General features: G+C 41.5%; 1 protein-coding gene across 2 annotated transcripts; it reads right to left on the bottom strand.

Moving 5' to 3' along the window:
• Positions 1–361: 361 nt before the first annotated feature.
• On the bottom strand, positions 362–24580 carry spata13 (spermatogenesis associated 13). 2 transcript variants are annotated; one of them, XM_058376736.1, is made up of 14 exons: positions 24171–24580; positions 15212–16726; positions 13881–13922; positions 13176–13622; positions 10282–10426; positions 9552–9664; positions 5899–6078; positions 5273–5458; positions 4033–4212; positions 3585–3817; positions 2795–2924; positions 1692–2064; positions 1012–1086; positions 362–903 (listed from the first exon to the last, which is right to left on the bottom strand). In XM_058376736.1, exons 1-14 carry the CDS (start codon positions 24177–24179, stop codon positions 722–724), a joined length of 3810 nt encoding a protein of 1269 aa, XP_058232719.1. In that variant the 5' UTR covers positions 24180–24580; the 3' UTR covers positions 362–721. The 2 variants fall into 2 exon arrangements, with proteins under 2 accessions (XP_058232719.1, XP_058232720.1); XM_058376737.1 differs by having other exon boundaries at positions 24182–24580.

Here is a 24580-nt window from a genome sequence, read left to right as displayed (position 1 = left end):
ATAGGAGCATCCTATAGGGCAGTGCGTCATATATTCTCCACAAGAGTAAAACAGCATGAAGTGTCCTCTGAATATCTACATATTCTTTACTGGAAGGGCAGCCTAGAGAGCATTGTATCATGTTTTCTCAAATGAAGTAAAAATACCTGCAAGAAAGGGTGGGATCAGTCAGATTTTCTTCAGGAGTTGAATTGGACATATAAATGGACACGTTAAATATTCAGTTTCTCCAGAGACCAATAGAAGTACCCCATATGTCCAGGGTCATCGAGTATATTTGTGATGACTTTAAGATACGTGAGAACCGTGTAAAAAAGAGTGTATGAGTACAGAGTCACACACAGAGTCTCAGAGCTGTAGGTTTTCTAAGTGTTTATTTACAGAAACATGAGGTTATTAGTGCAGTGTCTGACTCTTCTAAAGTTAGGACTAACTTTTTAAAAAGGTTCCAGCCTTACCTTTATAAAATTATACAACAAGCTCAAATACACATCGTTATCGCCTCAACATACGTTGATGTGGTGAACAGAACGATACAAAAATCGGATACAAGCAGCACCGTTACCACACCATCAACACACAAACATACAGAACACTTTTGGTACCAAAGACACACACACACACACAGACTTCATTCATTTGTTGTTTGCTTTTGTCCTTCACATTTGCACCGGGGCTGAACGTCTTCATATCGCCATTTAAAGAAGTGTTTTTTTCCTGGTCATTTCCGGAACAGAGCGCTGCGTGTGAAGGTGTACCACAGATGTGCGGGTTTCCTCTTGGGTTCTGCTAAAGAGAAGACCTGCTGCTGGGGGATACTGGTGGGTACAGTGATGTGGCGCTGGTGGATTGGGTGTAAGGGTTGGTGGTGATGAGACACTGGGTGACCTGCGTATTTGATATCTGGGGAAACAAACACACACACACACACACACACACACATGCACAATTAAGGTTAGCTCACATTAGTTAATTTTACAGTAACAGTACTATAAAAAAAACTGATCTTACTTTTAATTTTGCCTTGCTTTGATTTTCTGGCATTCTGAATCGCTTGCTTTCTTTGGGTTTCGCTAATCTCCATACCTGTGAGAGAGAAGAAAGACGTTTGTTAAATCCCACACAATTCTTTAAATTATGTTTTATTTATACAAAAGCACTATTCAAGTCCATTTCAAACTCTGTTTGATCCGAAGGAGTTCTCTGAACATCTTACACATTGATGTGTACGTATAACCCTCACAGGTTCTACTCGCACCCGCTCCAAGCGGGTCTTGAACCCGGGTCTCTGGCATGGGAGGCAGGTGCACTGACAAGGAGGCTAAAGACTGCAGCCACTAGTGCACCTCTTGAGATCATGGGAGTGAGGTTTACCTTCACAGCACCTACCGCTGGCCTCTGTTACACCTACCCCACTAAACCTCACTCCCATCCAGGTCACGACACCAATGTAACCCCCATGGGTCCTACTTGCACCCGCTTCAAACGGGTCTTGAACCGGGGTCTCCAGGCATGGGAGACCAGCACACTAACAAGGAGGCTAAAGACTGCAGCCACTAGCATCAGTCGCTAGTGCACCTCTTGAGATTAGGGGAATGAGGTTTACCTGCACAGCACCTACCGCTGGCTGTTACATATCATAGACATTTCTTTAGGAGTCTCCAGTGTGAAGGTAAAGCTCCAAGACTCACCCATTTCCTGGTCCTCTTTCACACGTCTGCGTTCTCGACTGAAAGCCTCAAGCCACAGCTGCTTGTCCTGGGCTTTCCTGCAGCTCAGCACACACAGCACCTCCAGCGTGTCGTGGTTGCGCAAGGCGACGGCGTTTCGCAGAGTGCCCAAATCCGGGTGACGGCCGTCGGGGAGATCCAGAGTCACTAAGCCGTCTGTGTTAAGGCGTCCGCGGTAGTGCAGCAGGTCCCGCCACAGGACGTCCTTTTTACAGAAGACCAGCTGATGGTCGAACAGGAAGCAGCTGCGTTGCTGTGTCTTCCCGGCACGGACCACTCGTGTCAGCTCACCCGAATGGACCAGCTCAGAGCTCCGTGATAACACATCTTCACCCTGACGGAAAACACAAGCAGCCCATGTTATATATATATATATACACACACATATATATTCTATATATTTATATATAGAATATATAATTTATGTAATAATTTAATAATAATAAATAATATAACACATTATTTAGGTGACGCTTTGATTGCAGTTGTAATAACTGTGGTAAAATCTGAAATCACTGCAATCCATGTAAATTATACAGTTTCTGAATAAGAGTGAAACCAGTGCCCCCTGGTGGACAGCACGGGTATTGCCCCGAGGGTGCACATGTCTGAAACGCAACCTACAAAGCAGAAAAATCCTTTAAAACTGATAAAACCGTGAACTGGTGAACTACAATGTTTTATATAATTTACATATTGTGTGTAATTATATATATATTCCTTATGGTTGAACCTTTAAATGTCTATATAGAAAGGGTTTTCCTAACAGAAAGGGTTTGAAAGTAAACTCTTCTAGGAAGCTAAGAATTTTAATCATTTATCTAATGAACTCTCTTTCTTCTAAGAGTAAAAGGAAGGAAAACACTCTGTGTAGAATCTGGTAGTGTGGAAAAGTGAAAATGGACACAAAATCTGTGCTGAAGTGTTTGACCTTTTCCACAGCATTTTTTTTCCCGAACACACTTCAACTGGCGAGTGAAAAGCTAAAACTCCAGTTGAGTGACCCTCTCATGCTGAAGTGCAGCTGAGACAACAGTGGTCAGAGATCAGCGCTCCGTCCTCACCTCCCAGTGCATGATGGCCTCCTGCCAGTGTGCGATGGTGTCGAAGCTCTCCAGCCTCCTCTTCCTCTCGTTGATCAGACTGGCCACGTTCTTCATCGCCTCGTGGGCTTTACACACACTTGCGTAGTCACTGAAACGAGCACATTAATGATTAATGGAATAATAAGCACAAGTTTGTATTGGAGGATGTTAATAATGTGAGAAATGAAGCGCTGTATTTATCAGACTCTTAGAAAAGCTCTCATGTTATGTATATGTCATATATAAAAAGAACTAAAATGCAAACTTTAAGAGAATAATTTTATTATTTTTATTTTATGAAATTAAGGCTAGGACAGGGTAGGCTTAAATGTTCAGCTTTAAATCGGCTTCTGGGCTTTAAAACATATTTTTAAGTTGTTTTAAAGCATTTTATGAGATCTTGATCAATATCATTGATTCAGTAAAGCCTACTGAGCAAGCTGAGCATTTTTCTATTAAATTCAACCAATTGCTGAGCATCACAATGCAACTTTTTTATTTTTTAATCAGGTTAAATATCAATTAAAAAAAAAACCTACTGTAAACATTTAGAAGTAAAATTAATAAATTTTCAATAAATAAAGTAAAATTATATTTTATTTTTATTATAATATTTTATTTTAAAAATACACATTATTCCAGTGATTTTGTTGCTAGTTTATTTTATATGAAATAAAAAAAAAAAATTTAAAAAGCATTTAAAATGACATTTTTTCACTGACGTCAGTGGAGATTAGTGTTTGTTAATGCAGGTGTGTGTGTGTGTTACCTGTGGTCTTTCGGTGTGTATTTGAGCAGCTCGCCCAGCTGAAGCGGGTATTTGCAGATCTTCTGCACAGGAGTAAGCAGGAAGCCGGCGATGGAGATGTCAATCATCTGCTGCAGGAGACGACAAGCCTCGAAGAAGTGTTTATAGCGTCCCTGCTTCATCAGTCTCTGCAGCTCAGCGCACGCCGCCGGGTGTGTGTTACAGTACTCCGAGTATATGGAGAAACCTTCACCCTGACCGAGACGGATGGAATGTGTGTGTGAGAATCAAATGTTAAAGCTAGATTAACAATTATCCAAAAGCCACAGCCTTTATATTAATCTCCTTTACACTGAGAGGATCTGGAGATGTTGTGAAACATTGTTGTTACAGCAGCTATAAACAAACAGGCGTTCCTTCACCTTCACCAGCTTCTCTTTTTCCCTCTCTTTTAGTGAATTAGATGTACCTGTTGAAGGAAGCAGGACCCAATCTCACTCAGGTGAGGGTTTTCTTTATCATAATTCTTTTCCAGATCCTTCAGGAACTTCCGCTGGAACTTGTAGATATCTTCGATGTTGCTGAAGATAGTCTTGAGCTGAGCGTCTGTGAACATACCCGGGTGTTTCCTGCACTGGCGGATATAACCCTGAAGACGGAGAGAGAGAGAGAGAGAGAGAGAGAGAGACTTTTTAGCAAACAAATCCTGTCACTAAAGAGACAAGTAACTATGGTATGAAGGATTTCATGTTCTTTCATGCGTCTTCGTTGTCGTTATTCCAGTGTTTGTCCTTCAGGGGGCAGCAGTGAGCAAAAAAACCACACATGGAGCTCGATGTGAAAAACGCACACAGAGAAAGTATCCTGCTGTGACTCTTTCATCTCGGAAGGATTAGACACAATGAGGAGAAGGATTTTAGATAAAGAAATGCAAATCCCTCAAGTGAGTCCTGAGACACTGTGTTATCGTGTTAAAAATGTGCTTATTAGAGTAACCAACCAAGATTTTCCACCACAGAGCTACAACTACCAGTATTAATATCACCACTATTTACATCTTAATACACAACTTTACTGAACAACAACAACAGAAGCATCACTGACAAAGTGGACAGAGGAAAGGAAAGAAGCTGGAGTAGAAAGTAATGATAAATTATAAAGCAGAGTAAAAAGTTAGGGGTTTTGAAATTTGGAACTTATTTATTTTTTTATATTCACTTTAGAATACATTATTGATCAGAATTTTACCATTAAACTTGAAAGTGTTTATGTAACCTGTGTTTTTTACACAATCCATCATAGACAATTTGTAAAAATAGTGTTTAAGAGGGTGTGTCTTCACCTTCTATTCAGATTGTTGTTGTTTGTGGGCATGGCTGTCGTATCTGTTTTCATTTTTAAGGTCAGATACAAAATAGTGTCCAAGATGCAAAATGTAGTTAATAATACTGTAATAAAACCCAGAAATAAGTAACTGAACTGCTGTGGGATGTCTGACTACATCCCAGGAATTATTTTCAGCTGAATCAAATAAATAAATAAAGTCTTAATGGTAGAAAGTATGACAGATCTTGTGTTAAGCATGTACAAACTTTTTGCACTTGGCTGTATGTGGCTGTACATATGCTTATAATGGGGGAAGATATTAGAGAAGCCGCATTTTAAAACATCATGAGGTGTAATGAAAGCGCGGAGTGCGAGCAGCTCACCTCACAGATATCTCGGAGGTGTTTGATATAGACGCGCTCGGTGTTCATGATCTCCTGGACCACATTGGCCCTCATCTGCTCTCGGTGCTCGGACGTCTGGCTGCGTGGTTCTTTAGAAAGGTCCTCCTGTTGTTCTGGGGAGATCTCCACACCGTCGCTGGGCGAGTCCTCCTGATTCACACGCACCTACGGGACACCATGAGTACTTTCCATGAATATTAAAATTCTAAATAAAGCTGGGAATGATATATTGAAGGCTGGTCTAATATTTTTAACATGTTTAAGCTCTGACACTGAGCAAACTCGGTGTTTGTTCTGTTCCACTCGACACTACCTAATCTGCTGCAAAGTAAATCAAGAGGTCAGAACCTACATATTTGCTCCCTAAGAAGACAAATTTACAGTACTTCCACCATCCTTTAGAAACCTCCCCGTTCCCATGACCTCCGCCTCCTGCAACACCTGCCAATCAATAGCCGTAACCATGGCGACGCTCCTTCAATGCCCTCTTAACTCAACCCCAGGAGCCATTCAGAAGTTTTCCATGGCTCAGCGTGGTCTGAGCGTGGCTTTGTTTCACGCTCGTCGCTCTGGAGGAACCCGAGCGCAGCTCACTCTACACTTACCCTCACAAAGCTGGAGGGGAACCAGGCCTGACGCTCGCCCGCCAGCCCCCACCACCAGTCTTTCTCCTGGGCATCCAGTACCCGGATGACGTCCCCGGCTTTGAAGGCCAGCTCCTGCTCGCCCATGGTCACGTGGTCCCACAGGGCCTCGGCGTAAACGACATGTCCTGACGAGATGTACTGCGGAGGAGACACATAAAAATAACTCAGACTGTAAATAAGATCACTTTTAAGTAAAACTCTCTGCACCATATTGAGTTGATTATTGTAATGATGTATAAGTATGTAAATACCATTTATATAGATATAAATAAGTTAATAATGAGAGGTTATTGAAATGTCCAGGGATGTAAACATGTCAAATAATATAGAATATAACGTGCATCAGAATGTAAACATACTGAGTAATACATGAAGAGACACATACTCAGGTATACAGATGCATACTTATACGTTTTGTGTATAAAAATGTTGGATCAGATTTAAGACATAACTTAAAGTGATGCATCTACCTGTAGAATTAATCATTTTAATTAATTCAATTAATTAAAGGTTTTATTAAGTTTATAAGAAGTTTTGTGAAGTTGTACTACAGGTATTACGGTAATGTTTACAGATGCTGCTAAAAGATTGGATCAGCTGCGGTTTGCACGTTTGTTAGTGTATTTATGGTAGAGGTTTATGCTAGTTTGTCCATTTATATTACACGATGTTCCTCAATTTATTGTCCATTTCCTACTATACTTACGATAGTTGTAATACTCCTATATGTACAGTAGCTTTCCAAGCCGTTACTGTACGTGTGGTAAGAGTCAGATTTAAACGCTCTTGTTGTTGTAATGCTCCTAAATTTGTTGTATTCTGCTCATTTGTTAAGTTTCATCCATTCAATTTCTATACCGGCTTTATTCCTAATTAGGGTCACGGGGATCTGCTGGAGCCTATCCCAGCACACATTGGGCGAGAGGCAGGGGTACACCCTGGACAGGTCACCAGTCCATCACAGGGCCACACGTATAGACAGACAACCACACACACGCCTATGGGCAATTTAGAATTACCAATCAACCTAATGTACATTTTTGGACTGTGGGAGGAAACCGGAGTACCCGGAGTAAACCCCAGTAAACTATTGCTGTGAGGCAACAATGCTAACCACTATCATTTGTTAGTTTATGAACAGTTAATACCAGTTAAAACCCCAAAATGTATTTTTCTTCATCTATTTGTTAATGTTATTGTAGTAATTATATTAACTGCCCATTTGTTAGCATATTTACGGTAATTGTAACACCACTACATTTATGGTACTTTACCAGTTACTTCATGTATTTAGTGTAATTATAATTTTCGCCTTGATGTATTATAATCTGCCTCTTTTTTCAGTGTAATTACGTTAGTTGTACATTACTGTGGGTTTGTGTGTGTGTGTGTGTGTGTTACTCTAAGAATTACTCTGGCTTTTTGTTGGTGTTTTTTATAGTAAGTGGCTTGCTATAGGAAGGTTAATATGACCCTAGTGTTTATTTGTAAATTGTGTGACATAATTATTCTATTCATTTAGTCAGCGGTCTGAATTATTTCTAGCTCCGCCCACATGCCTCTTAAATAGCTCAAGTGCTTAGTGACAGAAACGTAGTCACTGAAATAATGTGGAATAATGTGGATTTGTTACCACACCCCATGACAATCTGAACCCGTGTACAGTAAAGACCGGAAAATATGAGTACTCTGACTGTTAACAGACACACAGTGCTCATAAACGGCATCCTTTTACACACACGTCTACCACAGAATATCAGCAGCAACCCCACCCAGAAATACACACACAGACCACATAAAATCTTCAGAATCTCCACCTAGAAACACACACACACACACACACTTGAAGTATGACCTGACTATTCGACATTTTTTTACCTCACATTTTTAAAACCATAACTTGACAAAAGCAGCATGATGCAAAACGCAAAATTGTAATCATTTTTATTCACAATTTGGCTGGAATTTCACTCCTCTGAAATGTAAACATGTGTGGAACCTCTGCATAGGAATTAGATTCAAGTTCCTAAGGTGAAAATGTGTATTGCAAAACGCATTTTCTCATAAGAAATAATGTAAATGCTACATGATAATCCGTTCCAGCCTCCAACAAATATTCCCAATACGAAGCGTATGTAAACTGTACGGCTGCTTACGAAGAACTGACCCAAGCCAAGCATTCCATGTCAAGGCTCCTCACAGGAAGCTGTGCCACCAAGCTTGGGCTAAAAATAGAACAGACCACCCACACCATCAATCTGATGACAAAAAAAAAAAAAAACGCCCGGAAAATCACCTAGCTTTTGAACACATGCCAAAGGTAACATTGGTATCGTGGGTTGAATCTTTCAAAACAGATTTCACTGACTGAAAACAAATTCCTAAAATTCATAAACTCGCTTCGGTTGGCTTCGCTCGGCTTTCCACTGATGCTAACAAGTCCTGAAAGGCTCCAAACAAATTTCTTACAAAATTTCAATTCTTAAGGCAAAAAAATTCATAAAGGAGGGCACTCGTATACCGAGCTTCCACTGTATATAATATTTGTTCCATCTGCCTCATGGCCTCACATCAAGGATCATCTTCAGGATAAACAATTAACTCAAGTTTGTACAAATGTACAGAAGTGTAAAAGATAACAGTGTGTATAAAACAGCAGCTATATCAGTCCTAACAAAAGAGAATAATTTACAAAGACTTGGACTTCTCATGGACTTTGAACTCGGTGGTTAAACGGATTTATTGACCTGTTATAAAGAAAGATTTATTTCCATTTCCATTCAGTATTTTTGTATTTCTTTAAAGTATGATGGGTAGAATACTGTATACTGTTCTATTCTGTCTTTTCTTTCCTTTCTCTTACATCAAAAACCCAATAAAAACAATTAGAAATATTTCCATTTCCAGGCGAAATTCGGTATTAAATTGTGTCTGATTTAGGAAAGCGATCATGTCATCAGGTCATGTGCAGGAAAGGAAATGATCGCTGAGTGCATGCAATTTGTAGTTAATGCTCCTTCTGGGGATGATTTCTCCACGTTCACTAAACGCACTTTCATTTATTCCACATGCAAATAATCTATGATGTGCAAATGAGTGACCAGAGCTGTGGTAAAGATGGGCTGGCTCCGCTCGTGGCAGGAGCGCTGAGGACAAGCTTCAAGCTGGAGTTAGAGGAGGTAAGAGGGGACATAACATTACGCCTGTTAGTGTGTATGATTTGCAAAAAGTGACCCACTCTTTAACTGTTCAAGAGAAATCGTACAGGTTATATGCTGCAGTGTGTGCACATGGTGTGCTGCAAACTCTGAGTGTGATACTCAAGTCAGGATTTATCAAGCTGTATAAAATAATCACTTCGACATGATTGTCACAGCTCCGTAAGGGCACTTCTGTCTAATTAAAGTGAACCAAACCTTGTAATCACTGCCTTATCGGTGTGATCAACTTCTTTTTTCTTCAAGAGAAATCTAGTAATGTGTCAAAACATTCAGTGTTCATTGTGAGCATGCTGATGATTCAACAAATAAAACACAGAAAGCTCACAATACAACCACACACACACACACACACACACCTGTACATACACATGTCTATGTGTGATTACTGACCTGGTTTAAAGTTGACAGATCGACCTCGGGCTGCAGATACGGTGTTCCATCTGTGAGCTCATCAAAACTGCCGTCCTCCTCACTCACGCTGTCATCCGGCCCTGAGTTCCCATCTGCACACACACACACACACACACACACACATCAAACTTTTAAGTAACAGAATAAACATGCAATGTCTTTCTTCCATAAACACACACACACACACATCAGTCTTTCACGTTACACAGAACAACAATGCAACATTGCTCTTCTAACACACACACACACACACACACACTCACTTACTAACTCACACACTAACACACACATCAATATTTAATGTAACACAGAAGAACCATGTAATGTCTCTCTTCCATAAACTAACTAGCACTAACACACACACACACACACATCAAACTTTCATGTAACATAGAACAACCATGCATTGTAATGTATATACACACTAACCTACACACACACACACTCACTTACTAACTCACACACCAACACACACACATACCAATCTTTAATGTAACACAGAACAAAAACGCAATGTCTCTCTTCCATAAACACTCACTAACACACACACACACACACACACACACACACATACACACACATACACACCAGCACATACACATACACACCAGCACATACACATATCAATTTTTCATGTAACACAGAACAACCATGCAATGTCTCTCTTCCATAAACACACTGTCACAGACAAACACACACACACACTCACCGCTGAGGACTCGGTGCTGTTTGCGGCAGCCCACTCGGTCCAGGCCCGTTGGTGTGCTCTGGGAGAAGACGCAGGGGCGCAGGCGGGCGGACACGGCGCGGTACGGAGGCACACCATGAGAGGGAACAGGGGGCCGAGTCACAGGCTACCGAAAAGCAAAAGGATTTCACTTTTAATCAAATTCACCATGATTTAAGTTCACAAAGAGTTCAGTGACCGTCCTGTACCGAGCAATGACCTGAGAAAAGGGATGGCATTTTACGTTCGTGTGAACACTCTAGCATGCATCATTTCGAAAAGAAAAGAAAAAAACAGTCATCAGGTTAGTGCAGATGAAGAAATAAACATAACACCAGAGAAATACTGAGCAATTTCCATCACGCTGAAGATGAGCCTCGACTACCTGCTTGCCATGACATGTTTAGGGGGCGTGATAACCTTCTAACACTCGGATTAGTGCTCTGTGAAAGCAAAACTCCGGACACGAATTTAACACACAGAAAAACTTTTTACTGCAAACTCACACAGCAAAAAAAAAAAAAAAAAAATACACAGTGCATCACAGTTTGTTGTGTGTGGAGCTGCGTAGTTGCAGACCAGTCAGGGTGACCATGCTGACCCCCGTGCACAGCCAAAAGCACCAACAATGGGCACATAAGCATCAGAACTGGACCATGGAGCAATGCAAGAAGGTGGCCTGGTCTGATGAAGCACGTTTCTTTTACATCAAGTGTGTGTGTGGCTTACTGGGGAACACATGGAACCAGGATGCATTATGGGAAGAAGGCAAGCCGCTGGAGGCAGTGTCATGCTTTGGACAATGTTCTGCTGGGAAACCTCAGGTCCTGCCATCCACGTACTTTGACACGTACCACCTACCTAAGCATTGTTACAGACCATGTACATCCTGTCATGGAAAAGGTATTCCCTGATGGCTGTGGTCTCTTTCAGCAGGATAATGCCCATGCCACTAAGGGATGGTTTGTTGAGAACAACAACCAGTTTGAGGTGTTGACTTGGCCTCCAAATTCCCCAGATCTCAATCCAAATCAGCATCTTTGGGATGTGCTGGATGGTGCCAGATCCCACAGCACACCTTCAGGGATCTAGCGGAGTCCATGCCTCAACGGCTCAGGGTTGTTTTGGCAGCAAAAGGGGGAGCAACACAATATTAGGCAGGCGGTCATAATGTTAAGGCTCACCATCGTGTATTAAATAAACCCAATACTCTAGCTGTTATGTTCTAAAAAAAAATAAAGTCTTCTGATGTGGTTTTCTTTACCCCACAGTGGAAATGCATGGGTTTACAAGTTCCTGAAATTCCTCTAAAATTCATGATATTGTTCCATCAAAAAAGTATCTGTAAATATTTCCTCTTAAGAATGGAAAGAATTTGTCATTCCAGCAATATTACCATCAAGGACCTAGTAAAATCGCTGGAACCACAAATAACCGGAACTACTCTTTACCTCAGTGAGAGAGAGACGGATAACAGCTTTGGTCAAACTTTCTCACATTTCTGTCTGATGCTAATGTTTACTATGAGTGTACATCAGCTGTTTTATTGAATTTGTGTTGTATAATTTAACCCTTTGTGTAGTGATCAGGTCAAATTCACCCATTTTTTACTTTGTTGTAAATAATCTGCATTTTCAGATGTAAAGGACTTTTCTTTTAATTTCTGTAGTGCTTTTAAAACCCAAATATCGCCCCCGGTCACTTTGACCTGAACAATACCAAAGGTTTCAGAGCGTGAACATAACACAAGGGTTAAAGATCTTTTCACAGAGTGTCTCTCTTGTTCTTAGACGTGAGTTTGGGGTAAACAAGCTGTTTATGTTCTTTTCTCAGAAAAGCAAAAAGTGTTGAAATTCCTGTTCACGGTCATCACACACACGCTGCAGATAATCCAGATCAAGATCCTCAGAGTATTCCTTTAAGCTGGGGGTTGTTTAGTGAGGTCATTGAAAACCGCAGGAACTTTTGGATGTGTATGAGTTTGTGGTATGAGGAAACGAAAGTGAGCCATTATGTTTTTTTTTTCCTCGACTGGTTTTCTCGGTGCCAATTATGACTCAGGCTAACACAGAGCTCCTTGTATGCTTTTGAACACAGTAATTCTGGGACCCGAACACATCATTAGACCCGAAGAAATCTCGTAATAGATGACCTACAGCCGGACGAGCCCATAATAAAACCTGTACAGTGAAAGAGAAAACATGACTACTGCATTCTCACAATAATCAGGATGATCTGATGGAAATCTGGGGTGGGGGGGGGGTCTTCTTATCTGTCATTTCTTGTCACGGTTTTTAGTTTCTGTGGACTTTTCAATGAACAGATAAAGCTTCAGTCAAACGCGACACCTAACACTGGGTGAGAGATAAAAAAAAAATAAACAACACCTTTAACTTCAGTTTCTTTAATAATGTGAGCTAGTTTGAATACATAATATACAATGTGGTTAAAAATACTGAGTTAGCTGGAATTTGAATGCTAACATGAATGATAACTTTGTTATTCCTGAACCGTTCAAAGTCTTTGTTTTCTGATACACATTAAACTGGCTGATCATGGCTAAGACTAGCTTTTAATATGATTAATGAAATGTTCTTACTTAGCTACGCATGATCAAGTTGACAAGGTACATTAGCGAGCTAGCTCACATTTTAGCTAATTTGCTGCCATTTTTACGACATCAGTGTTGAACTGTTTGAAATGTTTTATTGTATATCTAATGTTTTAATGTTTATGAAATGTTTTTTACAAGCTGTTTTAGCGTAACTGTTGAGGTTCCAGAACGAATGTTAAAAGAAATGTGCTAATGGCTTCAGTGTTATCATGCCGTAAGCTTAGGATCATAATTAAAAGGTTAAGGGATGAAATGAACTTACAGAAGGCAAATCAGCGTCTTCCTTCTCATCCGGAGATGCAAACAGATCCACTCCTCCAATCACAGAGATGGGTCTCCTCCTCCTGCTGTCCATGTGTCCATTCCCACAGCTGTTCTCTTGACTGTGTGGCTCATCGTGTGTGTTGTCAGCGTTACGTTCCTCCTGAGCATCGCCCTGGAGTTCCACTTCCTCCTTGGGGGCGGCATATTTTCTGCAGATGAGCTGCCCGTAGTCTGAGATCGGTCGAGGTCGGTTTCTGTTCGCTCTCCTCCTGGGCACGGAAGAGACGAGCGTGTCGCAGGAGGAGGCCGGCGAGGTCGGTGTCGTTACCAGGGGTGATGCTGAGGCACATGTGGGTGTGGCGGGAGGACTAACGAACACCGAGTCGCTGTATCTTTCGTCATTTTCCTTCACGAGGTCTGTGTAAGACGGGGCTCCGGATGGCGTCTGGAATAAATTTGTGCAAACAGAACTGATTACGCAAATCACATCACATGATTTCTCTGGATTAACACCAAAACAAATAAAACCTATAATAACTGCAGACACACTGCGTTTAGAGATAAAAAACATTTTAATTGGTGCTTTTAAAGAGGGTGTAACACACAGTACATGCACTAAAGGGTGAATTATTCTAAAATCATTAGCTGATTTCATTCTAAAATCATTTCCAGCTTCTGTTGAAGGGATAGAAAGATGGCTTACCTCTAGACTTTTACTCTCTCTCTCCAGAGTCTTCCAGATGCACTGAAAAGGCACACAGTGGATCAGCACCATGGTGACACACACACACACACACACACTTCTAAACACCAACAAACAGAGCAGCTTGTACTCTCGGGGCCATTTCCCTTCGAATGAATCGGAGCAGGTTCCTATCCCGGCGTGTCTCTGTGTGTTTGGTGCATTTCTTGGACTTTGACTCCTTCGGCAGCTGATAAGTTTTCAGAGTCAGGTCTAGGAGCTGAGCTACGTTTAAGCAACGGCGCTAATCATAAACCCCAAGTAATCATTAACCCTTGTCAAGAACACCACAGCTGAGCCATCTGTGTGACACAACTCCAAGTGTTTACAGCCATCAGAAACCCTTCATAAACTGTGGCAATAAGTCTATGGGCTAAATAATGAATCCTACTCATGCTACATGGATTAAGAATAAGAGAACCATAGCGGTCATTGACATTTGGCTCGGGATCATTCTGCCAATATGTGTGATCAAGTACAAGGGGTCAAATGTTTGACGTAAGCTACAATCAGTACATTGATGTACTTCACTGAGTACATCTGATCTGCCTCATCTGCTACTTATCAACTCTGATAATAAAATCAATGACACTCGACTGACCTCATATAATGATGTCCTTGACATTAATAGACACTAATATCTGCTACATCCCGGAGGATGCATTACCTTAGGACATCAGATCTGCCAAGAAATACATTTATATCGTACAATCTATCTACTTTTTTCCTCCTGGGTGAAACCTGATTGGCTGTATGTGTTTAATTAGTCATAATAAATGTCTAAATGGATAAAAGTCATTAACATTTCTGGAAAAAAGGTGTACTTTAAATAAAGATGGCTCTAATGGTTTATAAAAGCAAAAAGCTTTCGGCATGCATTCAAAAGCTAGGTGATTTTTCGGGCATTTTTTTGTTGACAGATTGGTGGCGTTGGTGGTCTGTTCTATTTTTAGCCCAAGCTTGGTGGCACAACTTCCGTGTTGATACATACACTTTGTATTGGGAATACTGCTAACATTATTGGGTGGCTGGAATGGATTATCATGTAGCATTTACATTATTTCTTATGGGAGAATTTGTTTCTAAATACAAATTTGTGTGTAATTGGTGCAAGCATAATTAGTGAGTCCAGCTATGATTTTACCTTCTTTTCAAAACATCAATGACAAATACTCCACTGTCTTACATCTCAGGTCATACAGCTGACAAATTATCCTGAGGTTTCTCAGAATTAAACTCTAATATAACCTCTTACTCTATTTTCATTTTTACAGTGTATCATAGAATCTTACCTCTAGGTTAACTTTAACGCTGTCCAGTCTCTGCTCCTGCCCTGGACTGGTGCACTGCTCATCCTGAATAAAGTCAGTTTTCACACTTTGCTCTTGTTCCACAGTCCCACAATTTCCTGTGACAGGTGTGAGGGGAATATCTGAACACAAAGTTGGTGAGCTCACTGGAAGTTGGGCACAAGAACTGGGGTCCTGACCTGTGGAGGGGGAACACTGAGGAACCTGATGATCCAAGGCATTAACGGTAATGGGTACTGAGGAGTCGGCATGTACAATTGGGGTGTGGCTATGAACATCAGCCTGAACTTTCTGCCTGTCAGACGAGCAGGTATTGGGTGGCGGAGGCCTGCGTTGGCGCTCGCTAGCAGGAACACAGGGAGTCCTGCGGGAATAGTTGTCATGGAGCTGGCTGAGAGCCGATAAGTGGGCTGTGGTGGTGGGGTCGCTGTTGGGCTTGCGGTTGGGAGACAGATCTGTTAAACTGCCGACGAGTTTGAGCATCTTTCCCCTCACTCCTGTAGCTCCTCTACATCGACTTGATACACAATCCTCCACAACTACAGACGAAGCACTAGATGTTCTGGGGAAATTTGGGGTGTTGGGATCTTCCTGGTTCTGGGTCTGAGTCGAGGGTACTTTACGTTTGAAAGGGCTCTTAAATATGTGCAAGTTGTCAGCACTTTTGCTTAGTCTACTCAAGGCCTTCATATCAGTATCAAAAATGACATTGGGCCCAGTGGTTTCCACGGTGCTGCAGGGTCGAGGGCGAGAAGCAGGTTCTTGAGCGGTAGGACTTTCTGACTGCTTTCGTGCATTGTCCAACAGGGAGATGCGTCCTGCTCCATATGCTCTACGTATACTCTGTGAGAAGTGTGAGTTCCTCTGTAACCCATAACCATCTTCCTCGTCATCATCCTCCTCATCTAAAACACATGTTTTTGATACAGCTGATACCCCATTGCTAACCATTGGCATCTCCTTCCCATTGGTTTGACCACTTCCAAAATTTCTTTTGGTTACAAAGAAACCACTGTTCTCCTCATTACTTATGGACAAGTCTTTATCCTGATTGTCTCCTGTCACACCTCCTCTGTTCTGGATGCCCTGGAGAACGGAGGAGCGCAGCTTTTTGAAAGAACCCATGAAATGGAACGCCTGTGAAGCACTGGCCGGAACTCGAAGCGGTGTCTTCTCAGGGCCTGTCGCACCACACTTTCGCTGGAAGGAAAAGATGCGCATGTTTTTGGAGGAACATGATATATCTTGTGCATCAACAATAACCGGGGTGGACCATTGATGAGCGTTCATTCCATTGACTCCACGTTTTTCACAGCAGGCCTCAGGGTGGACTGGCCTCACTGGGGCACCTGGATTCACCCTCTTCTCCGCTTCAAAGGAGCTGCAGCTGAGCCTCACTGGAGCCTCGGTGTGATGATCAACAGAAGCTCCGTTTGCATTTGAAGGGTATGCCAGAGACATCCTGCCCTGAGTTGAGGCTCTATCTGAGTGAGCTGTCTGCAAAGAAATAAACACCAGTCTTTAAATTAATCCTGCCCAATCTGGACTTGTTTTAAGCCAGCATTAGATATTAAGCTGATCTATTATATAATCTCCAATAATGACAAATTGCACAAGAACTACTGAGTAATGTCAAGCATACTAAAATCATCAAGCAGCAATAACTAATGACACAATATGGTGAGATGATCACCCTTGATCTGTTATGCTTGCCAGCACCTGATGGGGTGATCATGATTTATCTCTGTCTATTGTTTCGGTCTTATCTGTAAAATACTGGTGTCCTATCAGGTTTCTAGTTGTGAGTCTTGTGAGTCTTACACATGTGTAAATGAAGAGTGCTCTTAGGTTTCTTATAAGCAGGTAAAAAACCTGCTTCCTTCTGTTACTGTGGGCGTACCAGCCTACTTATTTACACACAGTAGATTTCCTGGTAGGTACAAATATAACGATTGGAGCACCTTTAAGAGCACAATGGATAACTGGTTGATTGTGATCAGGACTCGGTGGATGAAGACCACACTGTTTTTGGAATGCTTCTTTTGAAAAAGAAAGACAGACGTAGCAGGTGGACGTGGTAGATGGTGCCTGAGTCTATTTTTGATTAAAGGTCCCTGTGAGCATGACTAAGCAATAAAAAAGCCCTAATCCATTTTGATTAATTGAACAAATTGCTTAGTTTTCTCTTGGCATTTATATGCCAAGAACAAGGCATCCGAGTGAGGGGGCAGGGGTCCGACTAAGAGGCTGATCTGATTTACCTCCCACCTGTTGTGTCCCCTATTAGTGCAATAAAGAGACAAACATGCTCTTAGCCTGGGTCTCTAACCCTGCCGTGACCTCGAGATGAAGGCGGAATTACGGCCCTGTTGTTGAGAGTCTAGGCTCTGTTGTTTGCACATGACGTTCTCAGCTTCTACACTGTATTTGCAATGGTATAACCTTAAATCCAAGCTGTTTCTACTCTACAGCTCTGCAGTTATGATGAGGTCATAGAAAGGAATTGGCATTTTAGCCTTTGTTTGACTTTAAAAGAATGCAATTAAAACCACTCCCATATCCCTCCTAGAATCTGCCAGCGTGGGCTGTACTTCACTTTCCAGCATCCAGAATATCAGCACTTAATGCATTACCCTCTCTCTCTCTCTCTCTCTCTCTCTCTCCCATTCACTCTCATTTCCCTGGCTCGACACTCGCATGATAAATGCAGGAGTGGAGTTAATTAAGAGCTCAGAGAGAAACACCCCCCTCCGGCTACCAACTGGAGCCAGGCTCAGATTAAACTCCCGAAGAGGAAGGATTCAAAAACACAAAACAAGCATACGAAAAAACACACACTACTCCATTTCCTGACACTAAATCATTGACAACTTGCTGCTCAAAGGGCACAAGAAGCCAAATTTTTTATTATCAGACAGGAAAACGTTTATAATGACTTCTGTGATTACAATATGGCATGAGTACTGAGGTGAACCTTGAAGACAAGACAACCTCATAAAACGAAGCTGTCGAATTTTTATACATCAAATAAAAGACGCCGCTCTCTGAGTCCATCTCAAATCCTAATTACAACCAGGGTTATAAAAGTGCTGCATCTGGTAGTAATGAGCAGAGATGACTTCTGTGACATTTTTTTTTGGAGTATTCAGCTATGCGCCGGTCATGAGAATAACCCACCATACCAGTTTCGGTGATCTACCCAGATGAGCAAGTTGCTCCGGAATGCCACATGACTCCGAAAAGATGACGACTATTAAGGCATTTACATGAAAAAAAATAAAAAATCATACAATGACAAAAAACCGGACGCTCTTGTTAAAACAATGAAGCAACTGTTATGAATGATATCACTCAGACGCGTGCCTAGAGCTTTAATGTCTAGCCGGGGATCTGGACACGTCAGCGTACGTTCATGTTACTGCTAAAACCTTTAACCAGCATGTGCTCTGTTCCTTACTTAATCTGATTACATGGCCTGTACCCTTTATTGCCGATCATACACATCTGTGTACGTACGGACGAACGTGGGTGTTTGAAGACGAGACGGGACGGGACGTGATGAGACGTTCCCAGCAGAGGAAATACCTCAGTATGAGCTCAGTGAGAGTGTGTGCTATAGCACAAAGGCCACAAGCGTGCAGTGAAAAAGGGTGTAATTTACTCCTGTTTGCTGATGGCCCCTGCATACCATGTTATGACCCAGTTCCTTTTTTTTGGCAGGTGAAAAGGAAAGCGATTGTAAGAAAGGAACACACCCTGCTTATGGCGTGGGAAGCCTGGTAACACGAGCGACTCCTCGGGCATTTGCTTACCACACGCTGGACGATAGTGAGTCCCTCAGCCTCAAAACCGCCATGAACACTGACTAAGTATTTACTCAGAGTAGAGAGTGGAGCAAAGTACTCGCTTAAATATCTGGAAAGAGATGTCCTGAGTCATGCAGAATGTGTTTGGGGTTTTCTTGAACTGTTGGGAGAAAAGCTGATGGCTGCACTATAAAGAAAACAATCAATGACAGGGTGATGGGATGAAGCTGCGTTCCTGATACCGCCTCAGAGCTGGTTCGCTTCCAGTAAACACACTGGAATGGTGGCAATGGCAGGATGTGGTAGCTTAGTGGTTAAGGATTTGGAAGGTTGTGAGTTTGAATCCCAGGTCCATCGAGGTGCCACTGCTGGGCCCTTTGAGCAAGGCCCTTAACCCTCAATTGTTTAAAATAAGTTGCCTTAGACTTAAACAGTTTAAAGGCAATGATGATGAGATTCAGTGAGCAGATCACACTTGTGAGAATAATGGAGTTAATGTCTTTAGACATCTTCAAAAGCACAACTCCAGCTGTTCTGGCAGCTGGCGGCAGCCCAACACAAGGTTACTGACACACGTTCCTTTGTATATTTGTATAAAACGCGGCACTAAGTATAAACATTTACTTCTAATTTCTGTATAAACTAATAATTCATAATTCATCATATACAAAGCAGGCCGAAGGACACTTTCAGTCAGCAAACAAACCAAAAAAAACAAAAGCCTGCAGAGATCAGCTCCTGGAATGTGGACGTGTGTGTGTGTGTGTGTGTGTGTGGTAACAGGGGAGGTTCAGTAGCAAGTGGGAGTGAAAGCCTTTTAACTTATGGCTGTCTGGAATAAGCAGGCGAGTTGCATGAAATAAAGTGTGTGTGTGTGTGTGTGTGTGTGTGTGTGTGTGTGTGTGTTCGAATAAAGCTCCCCCTTCACCTTAACTATGAAGGAGGACATTCCAGCGCTGATGATGATATTGTGTTAAAGGCTGTCAGGCAGCCCGACTGGTTGCAGTCTTAAAAACAACCTCGTTTAGGATTCTCACTCTCGTTTATACCAATTCTGAAGATATATATATTTTCTTTCCACACGGTTGTTCTTTCTGACACCACAAACACGCAGCGCTTCACTCCCCGTTCGGACCGGATGCAGATTATAAAAGAGCAAAGTCTAGTCACATGTCGGCTATGTTTCATCATGCTGAATGCCTTCAGATTAGCTGTGCAGGCGTGAAAAAAAATCTGCTTTCACACTGTAACAAGCGTCTGACAGAAACCAGGAAGGCCCGGGGCTGAGAGGAGAGCCGGGGTTAGGAAATGTTTACCTGTGTTGCCTTGAAAAGCAAAAATTTCCTGAGTATTTACACACCTACAAGACAAGCGCAATAACAAGGACTACACTGAACTCACAATAAATACAGCTACACTATGTTGCCAAAAGTTTTGGGACGTCTGCCTTTACATGCACATGAATGTAATCTGGAGTTGTATTGCTCTTTACAGCTATAACAACTCTTCTGGGAAGGCTTTCCACAAGGTTTAGGAATGTGTTTAAGGGAATTTTGGACCATTCCTCTAGAAGCGCGTTTGTGTCAGGCACTGATGATGGACGACAAGGTCTGGCTTGCAGTCTCCACTCTAATTCATCCCAAAGGTGTTCTATGGGGTTGAGGTCAATCAAGTTCCTCCATATCCATGTCTTTATGGACCTTGCTTTGGTCACTGGTGTGCAGTCATGTTGGAACAGGAAGGGGTCATCCCGAAACTGTTCCCACAAAGTTGGGAGCATGAAATTGTCCAGAACATCTTGGTATGAAGCTGAAGCATTAAGAGTTCCTTTCACTGGAACTAAGGGGCCGAGCCCAACCCCTGAAAAACAACACCTGAATTGACTGATTTGGAGGAGTGTCCCTTTTGGCAATATCGTGTACACCTTCATCAATACCACAACCGATCAGACGGATCGCTACAACAACAACAACTCATCACTGCCTCAGCAACCTCACAACCTTCTGCACTCAGAATAAACACAGTCATTAACACACACAGCCGACAAGATGACAGAGGCGAGCTGTTATTATCCAGAGAGTCGCTGCAACACAACCCCAAAACCACAAATTCCTACAACATTACACTGGAAATGTCTACCAGTTTAACAACATATTCTTTACACAACATGGTACTATCACAACAACTCTGCAACCTGCACTACAACTACAAAACACCTACACAGAGATCTGAAAATCAGAACACAACCGCAGCACTACAGCACTACAGCACTACACACGCTAAACTGCAGAAGCCACAAATGACTAAAGATCATTAAACATAATTAGAACAATCATCACCCGCTAATACACAACTGTGTTACTGAGTAACTGTAGATCAGACCAGGCACAAAGCTGGACACTCACACAAACAAACAACACAACAACAACTATCACTATACAATAAACAACACAACAACCTGTCACTACACAACAGGCAATAAACAATAAACCAACACTACAACACAACAAACACAAAAACCCATCACTATACACGAATCAACACAAAAAACACAAACTAATCACTATACATGAATTAACACAACAACTATCACTAGAACACAACAAATACAACAAACCATCACTACAACACAACAAACAACACAACGATCACTACACAGCAATCCACACAACAACAAATATCACTAGAACACAACAAATACAACAATAAACTATATCACTATACAACAATCAACACAACAACAAAACTTCACTATAACACAACAAACAAAACAACAAACAACCATTACTCTACACCAAGCACAACAATCACTACACAAACCCCTTACTCTACAACAATTACTATAATAATCAAGCTCTACAACTCATTACAATCACAACAACAACAACAACAACAACACAACACTATATCAGAAACCAAACCACCTTTATTACAATATCAACCCCTTACCATAAAACAACACAACTCATCACAACACAACACTACAACTCATCACAACACAACACTACAACTCATCACTATACAACACAACAACTCATCACTATACAACACAACAACTCATCACTACACAACACAACTCATCACTATACAACACAACAACTCATCACTACACAACACAACTCATCACTATACAACACAACAACTCATCACTACACAACACAACTCATCACTATACAACACAACTCATCACAACACAACACTACAACTCATCACAACACAACACTACAACTCATCACAACACAACACAACTCATCACTACACAACACAACTCATCACTACACAACACAACTCATCATTACACAACACTACAACTCATCACTACACAACACTACAACTCATCACAACACAACACAACTCATCACAACACAACACAACTCATCACAACACAACACAACAACTCATCACAACACAACACAACAACTCATCACAACACAACACTACAACTCATCACAACACAACACAACTCATCACTACACAACACAACTCATCACTACACAACACAACTCATCACTACACAACACAACTCATCATTACACAACACTACAACTCATCACTACACAACACTACAACTCATCACAACACAACACAACTCATCACAACACAACACAACAACTCATCACAACACAACACAACTCATCACAACACAACACAACTCATCACTACACAACACTACAACTCATCACTACACAACACTACAACTCATCACTACACAACACTACAACTCATCACTACACAACACATCACAACACAACACAACACAACTCATCACAACACAACTCATCACTACACAACAACTCATCACTATACAACACAACAACTCATCACTACACAACACAACAACTCATCACTACACAACACAACAACTCATCACTATACAACACAACAACTCATCACAACACAACACAACAACTCATCACAACACAACACAACAACTCATCACTACACAACACAACAACTCATCACTACACAACACAACAACTCATCACAACACAACACAACACAACAACTCATCACTACACAACACAACAACTCATCACTACACAACACAACAACTCATCACAACACAACACAACAACTCATCACAACACAACACAACAACTCATCACTATACAACACAACAACTCATCACTATACAACACAACAACTCATCACTATACAACACAACAACTCATCACAACACAACACAACAACTCATCACTATACAACACAACAACTCATCACTATACAACACAACAACTCATCACTATACAACACAACAACTCATCACTATACAACACAACTCATCACTACACAACACAACAACTCATCACTACACAACACAACAACTCATCACTACACAACACAACAACTCATCACAACACAACACAACAACTCATCACAACACAACACAACAACTCATCACAACACAACACAACAACTCATCACTACACAACACAACAACTCATCACTACACAACACAACAACTCATCACTACACAACACAACAACTCATCACTACACAACACAACAACTCATCACAACACAACACAACAACTCATCACTACACAACACAACAACTCATCACTACACAACACAACAACTCATCACAACACAACACAACAACTCATCACTACACAACACAACAACTCATCACTACACAACACAACAACTCATCACTACACAACACAACAACTCATCACAACACAACACAACAACTCATCACTATACAACACAACAACTCATCACTATACAACACAACAACTCATCACTACAGAACAAACATCCTACAATCATTTATAACTGTGTAATAAAGCCACAACGCTTACAGTAACAACTCCTAAACATAGAGTCATTTACAACCCATTTACCTCGTACAATCGCTACAGCAATCACCACAGTAACCTATCACCATGACAACCGCTGGGGGTTTGGGGGCAGTAGGGCATACAATGCACCCCTCAGTGCAAGATCCTCCTCCTTCCTCGGCTTTCTAGGCAACACGTTAGGCAACAACGAACAAAAGTAAAGCTTTGAGAATTTGCTTGCTCTAAATCTACTGGATGATTGATTACATCCTAGAAAGTCAAAATAGAGAGTAAAAATAAATAAATAAATAAATGAGATAAACAAATAAACAAACTCTAGATACAATGTTACCTTGCTCATACTTCTGTTGTGTGTGGATACTGTCCCTTCACGACCTGGTGTTCAGCACAGCTCCAGCCATTGAACCCGGCTCTGGTTCACACCAAAAAGTCCAAAGTCCACTGGATTTCTCATGGTCAGCATTTTCGCAAGTCGGAAAAGTCGTTCACGAAAAGATTAAACTTGATATATTTCCAGAAAACCGAATAAAACCGAACTCAAGTCGTGTTACATGGTGGAAGATTCTAGACTAAAACTAAAGTCCTCGAGGTGAGGTTTAAAATGTTAGAAAACCCACTGTAGAAATAAATAAATTAAATAAATTAAAGTAATAACTGAAGAGTCGCAGGTTCCAGAGAAAGACGCAGAGCTCTGACCTCTCACGACTTGTTGAAGCGTTTCAGACGGAGAGGCGCGAGCAT

This window comes from Hemibagrus wyckioides, linkage group LG23 (genome assembly GCF_019097595.1).
Source record: "Hemibagrus wyckioides isolate EC202008001 linkage group LG23, SWU_Hwy_1.0, whole genome shotgun sequence".
Lineage (NCBI taxonomy): Eukaryota > Metazoa > Chordata > Actinopteri > Siluriformes > Bagridae > Hemibagrus > Hemibagrus wyckioides.
The sequence above is the reverse complement of the archived record's forward strand: the minus strand, read 5'-3'. Positions and strand labels throughout refer to the sequence as shown.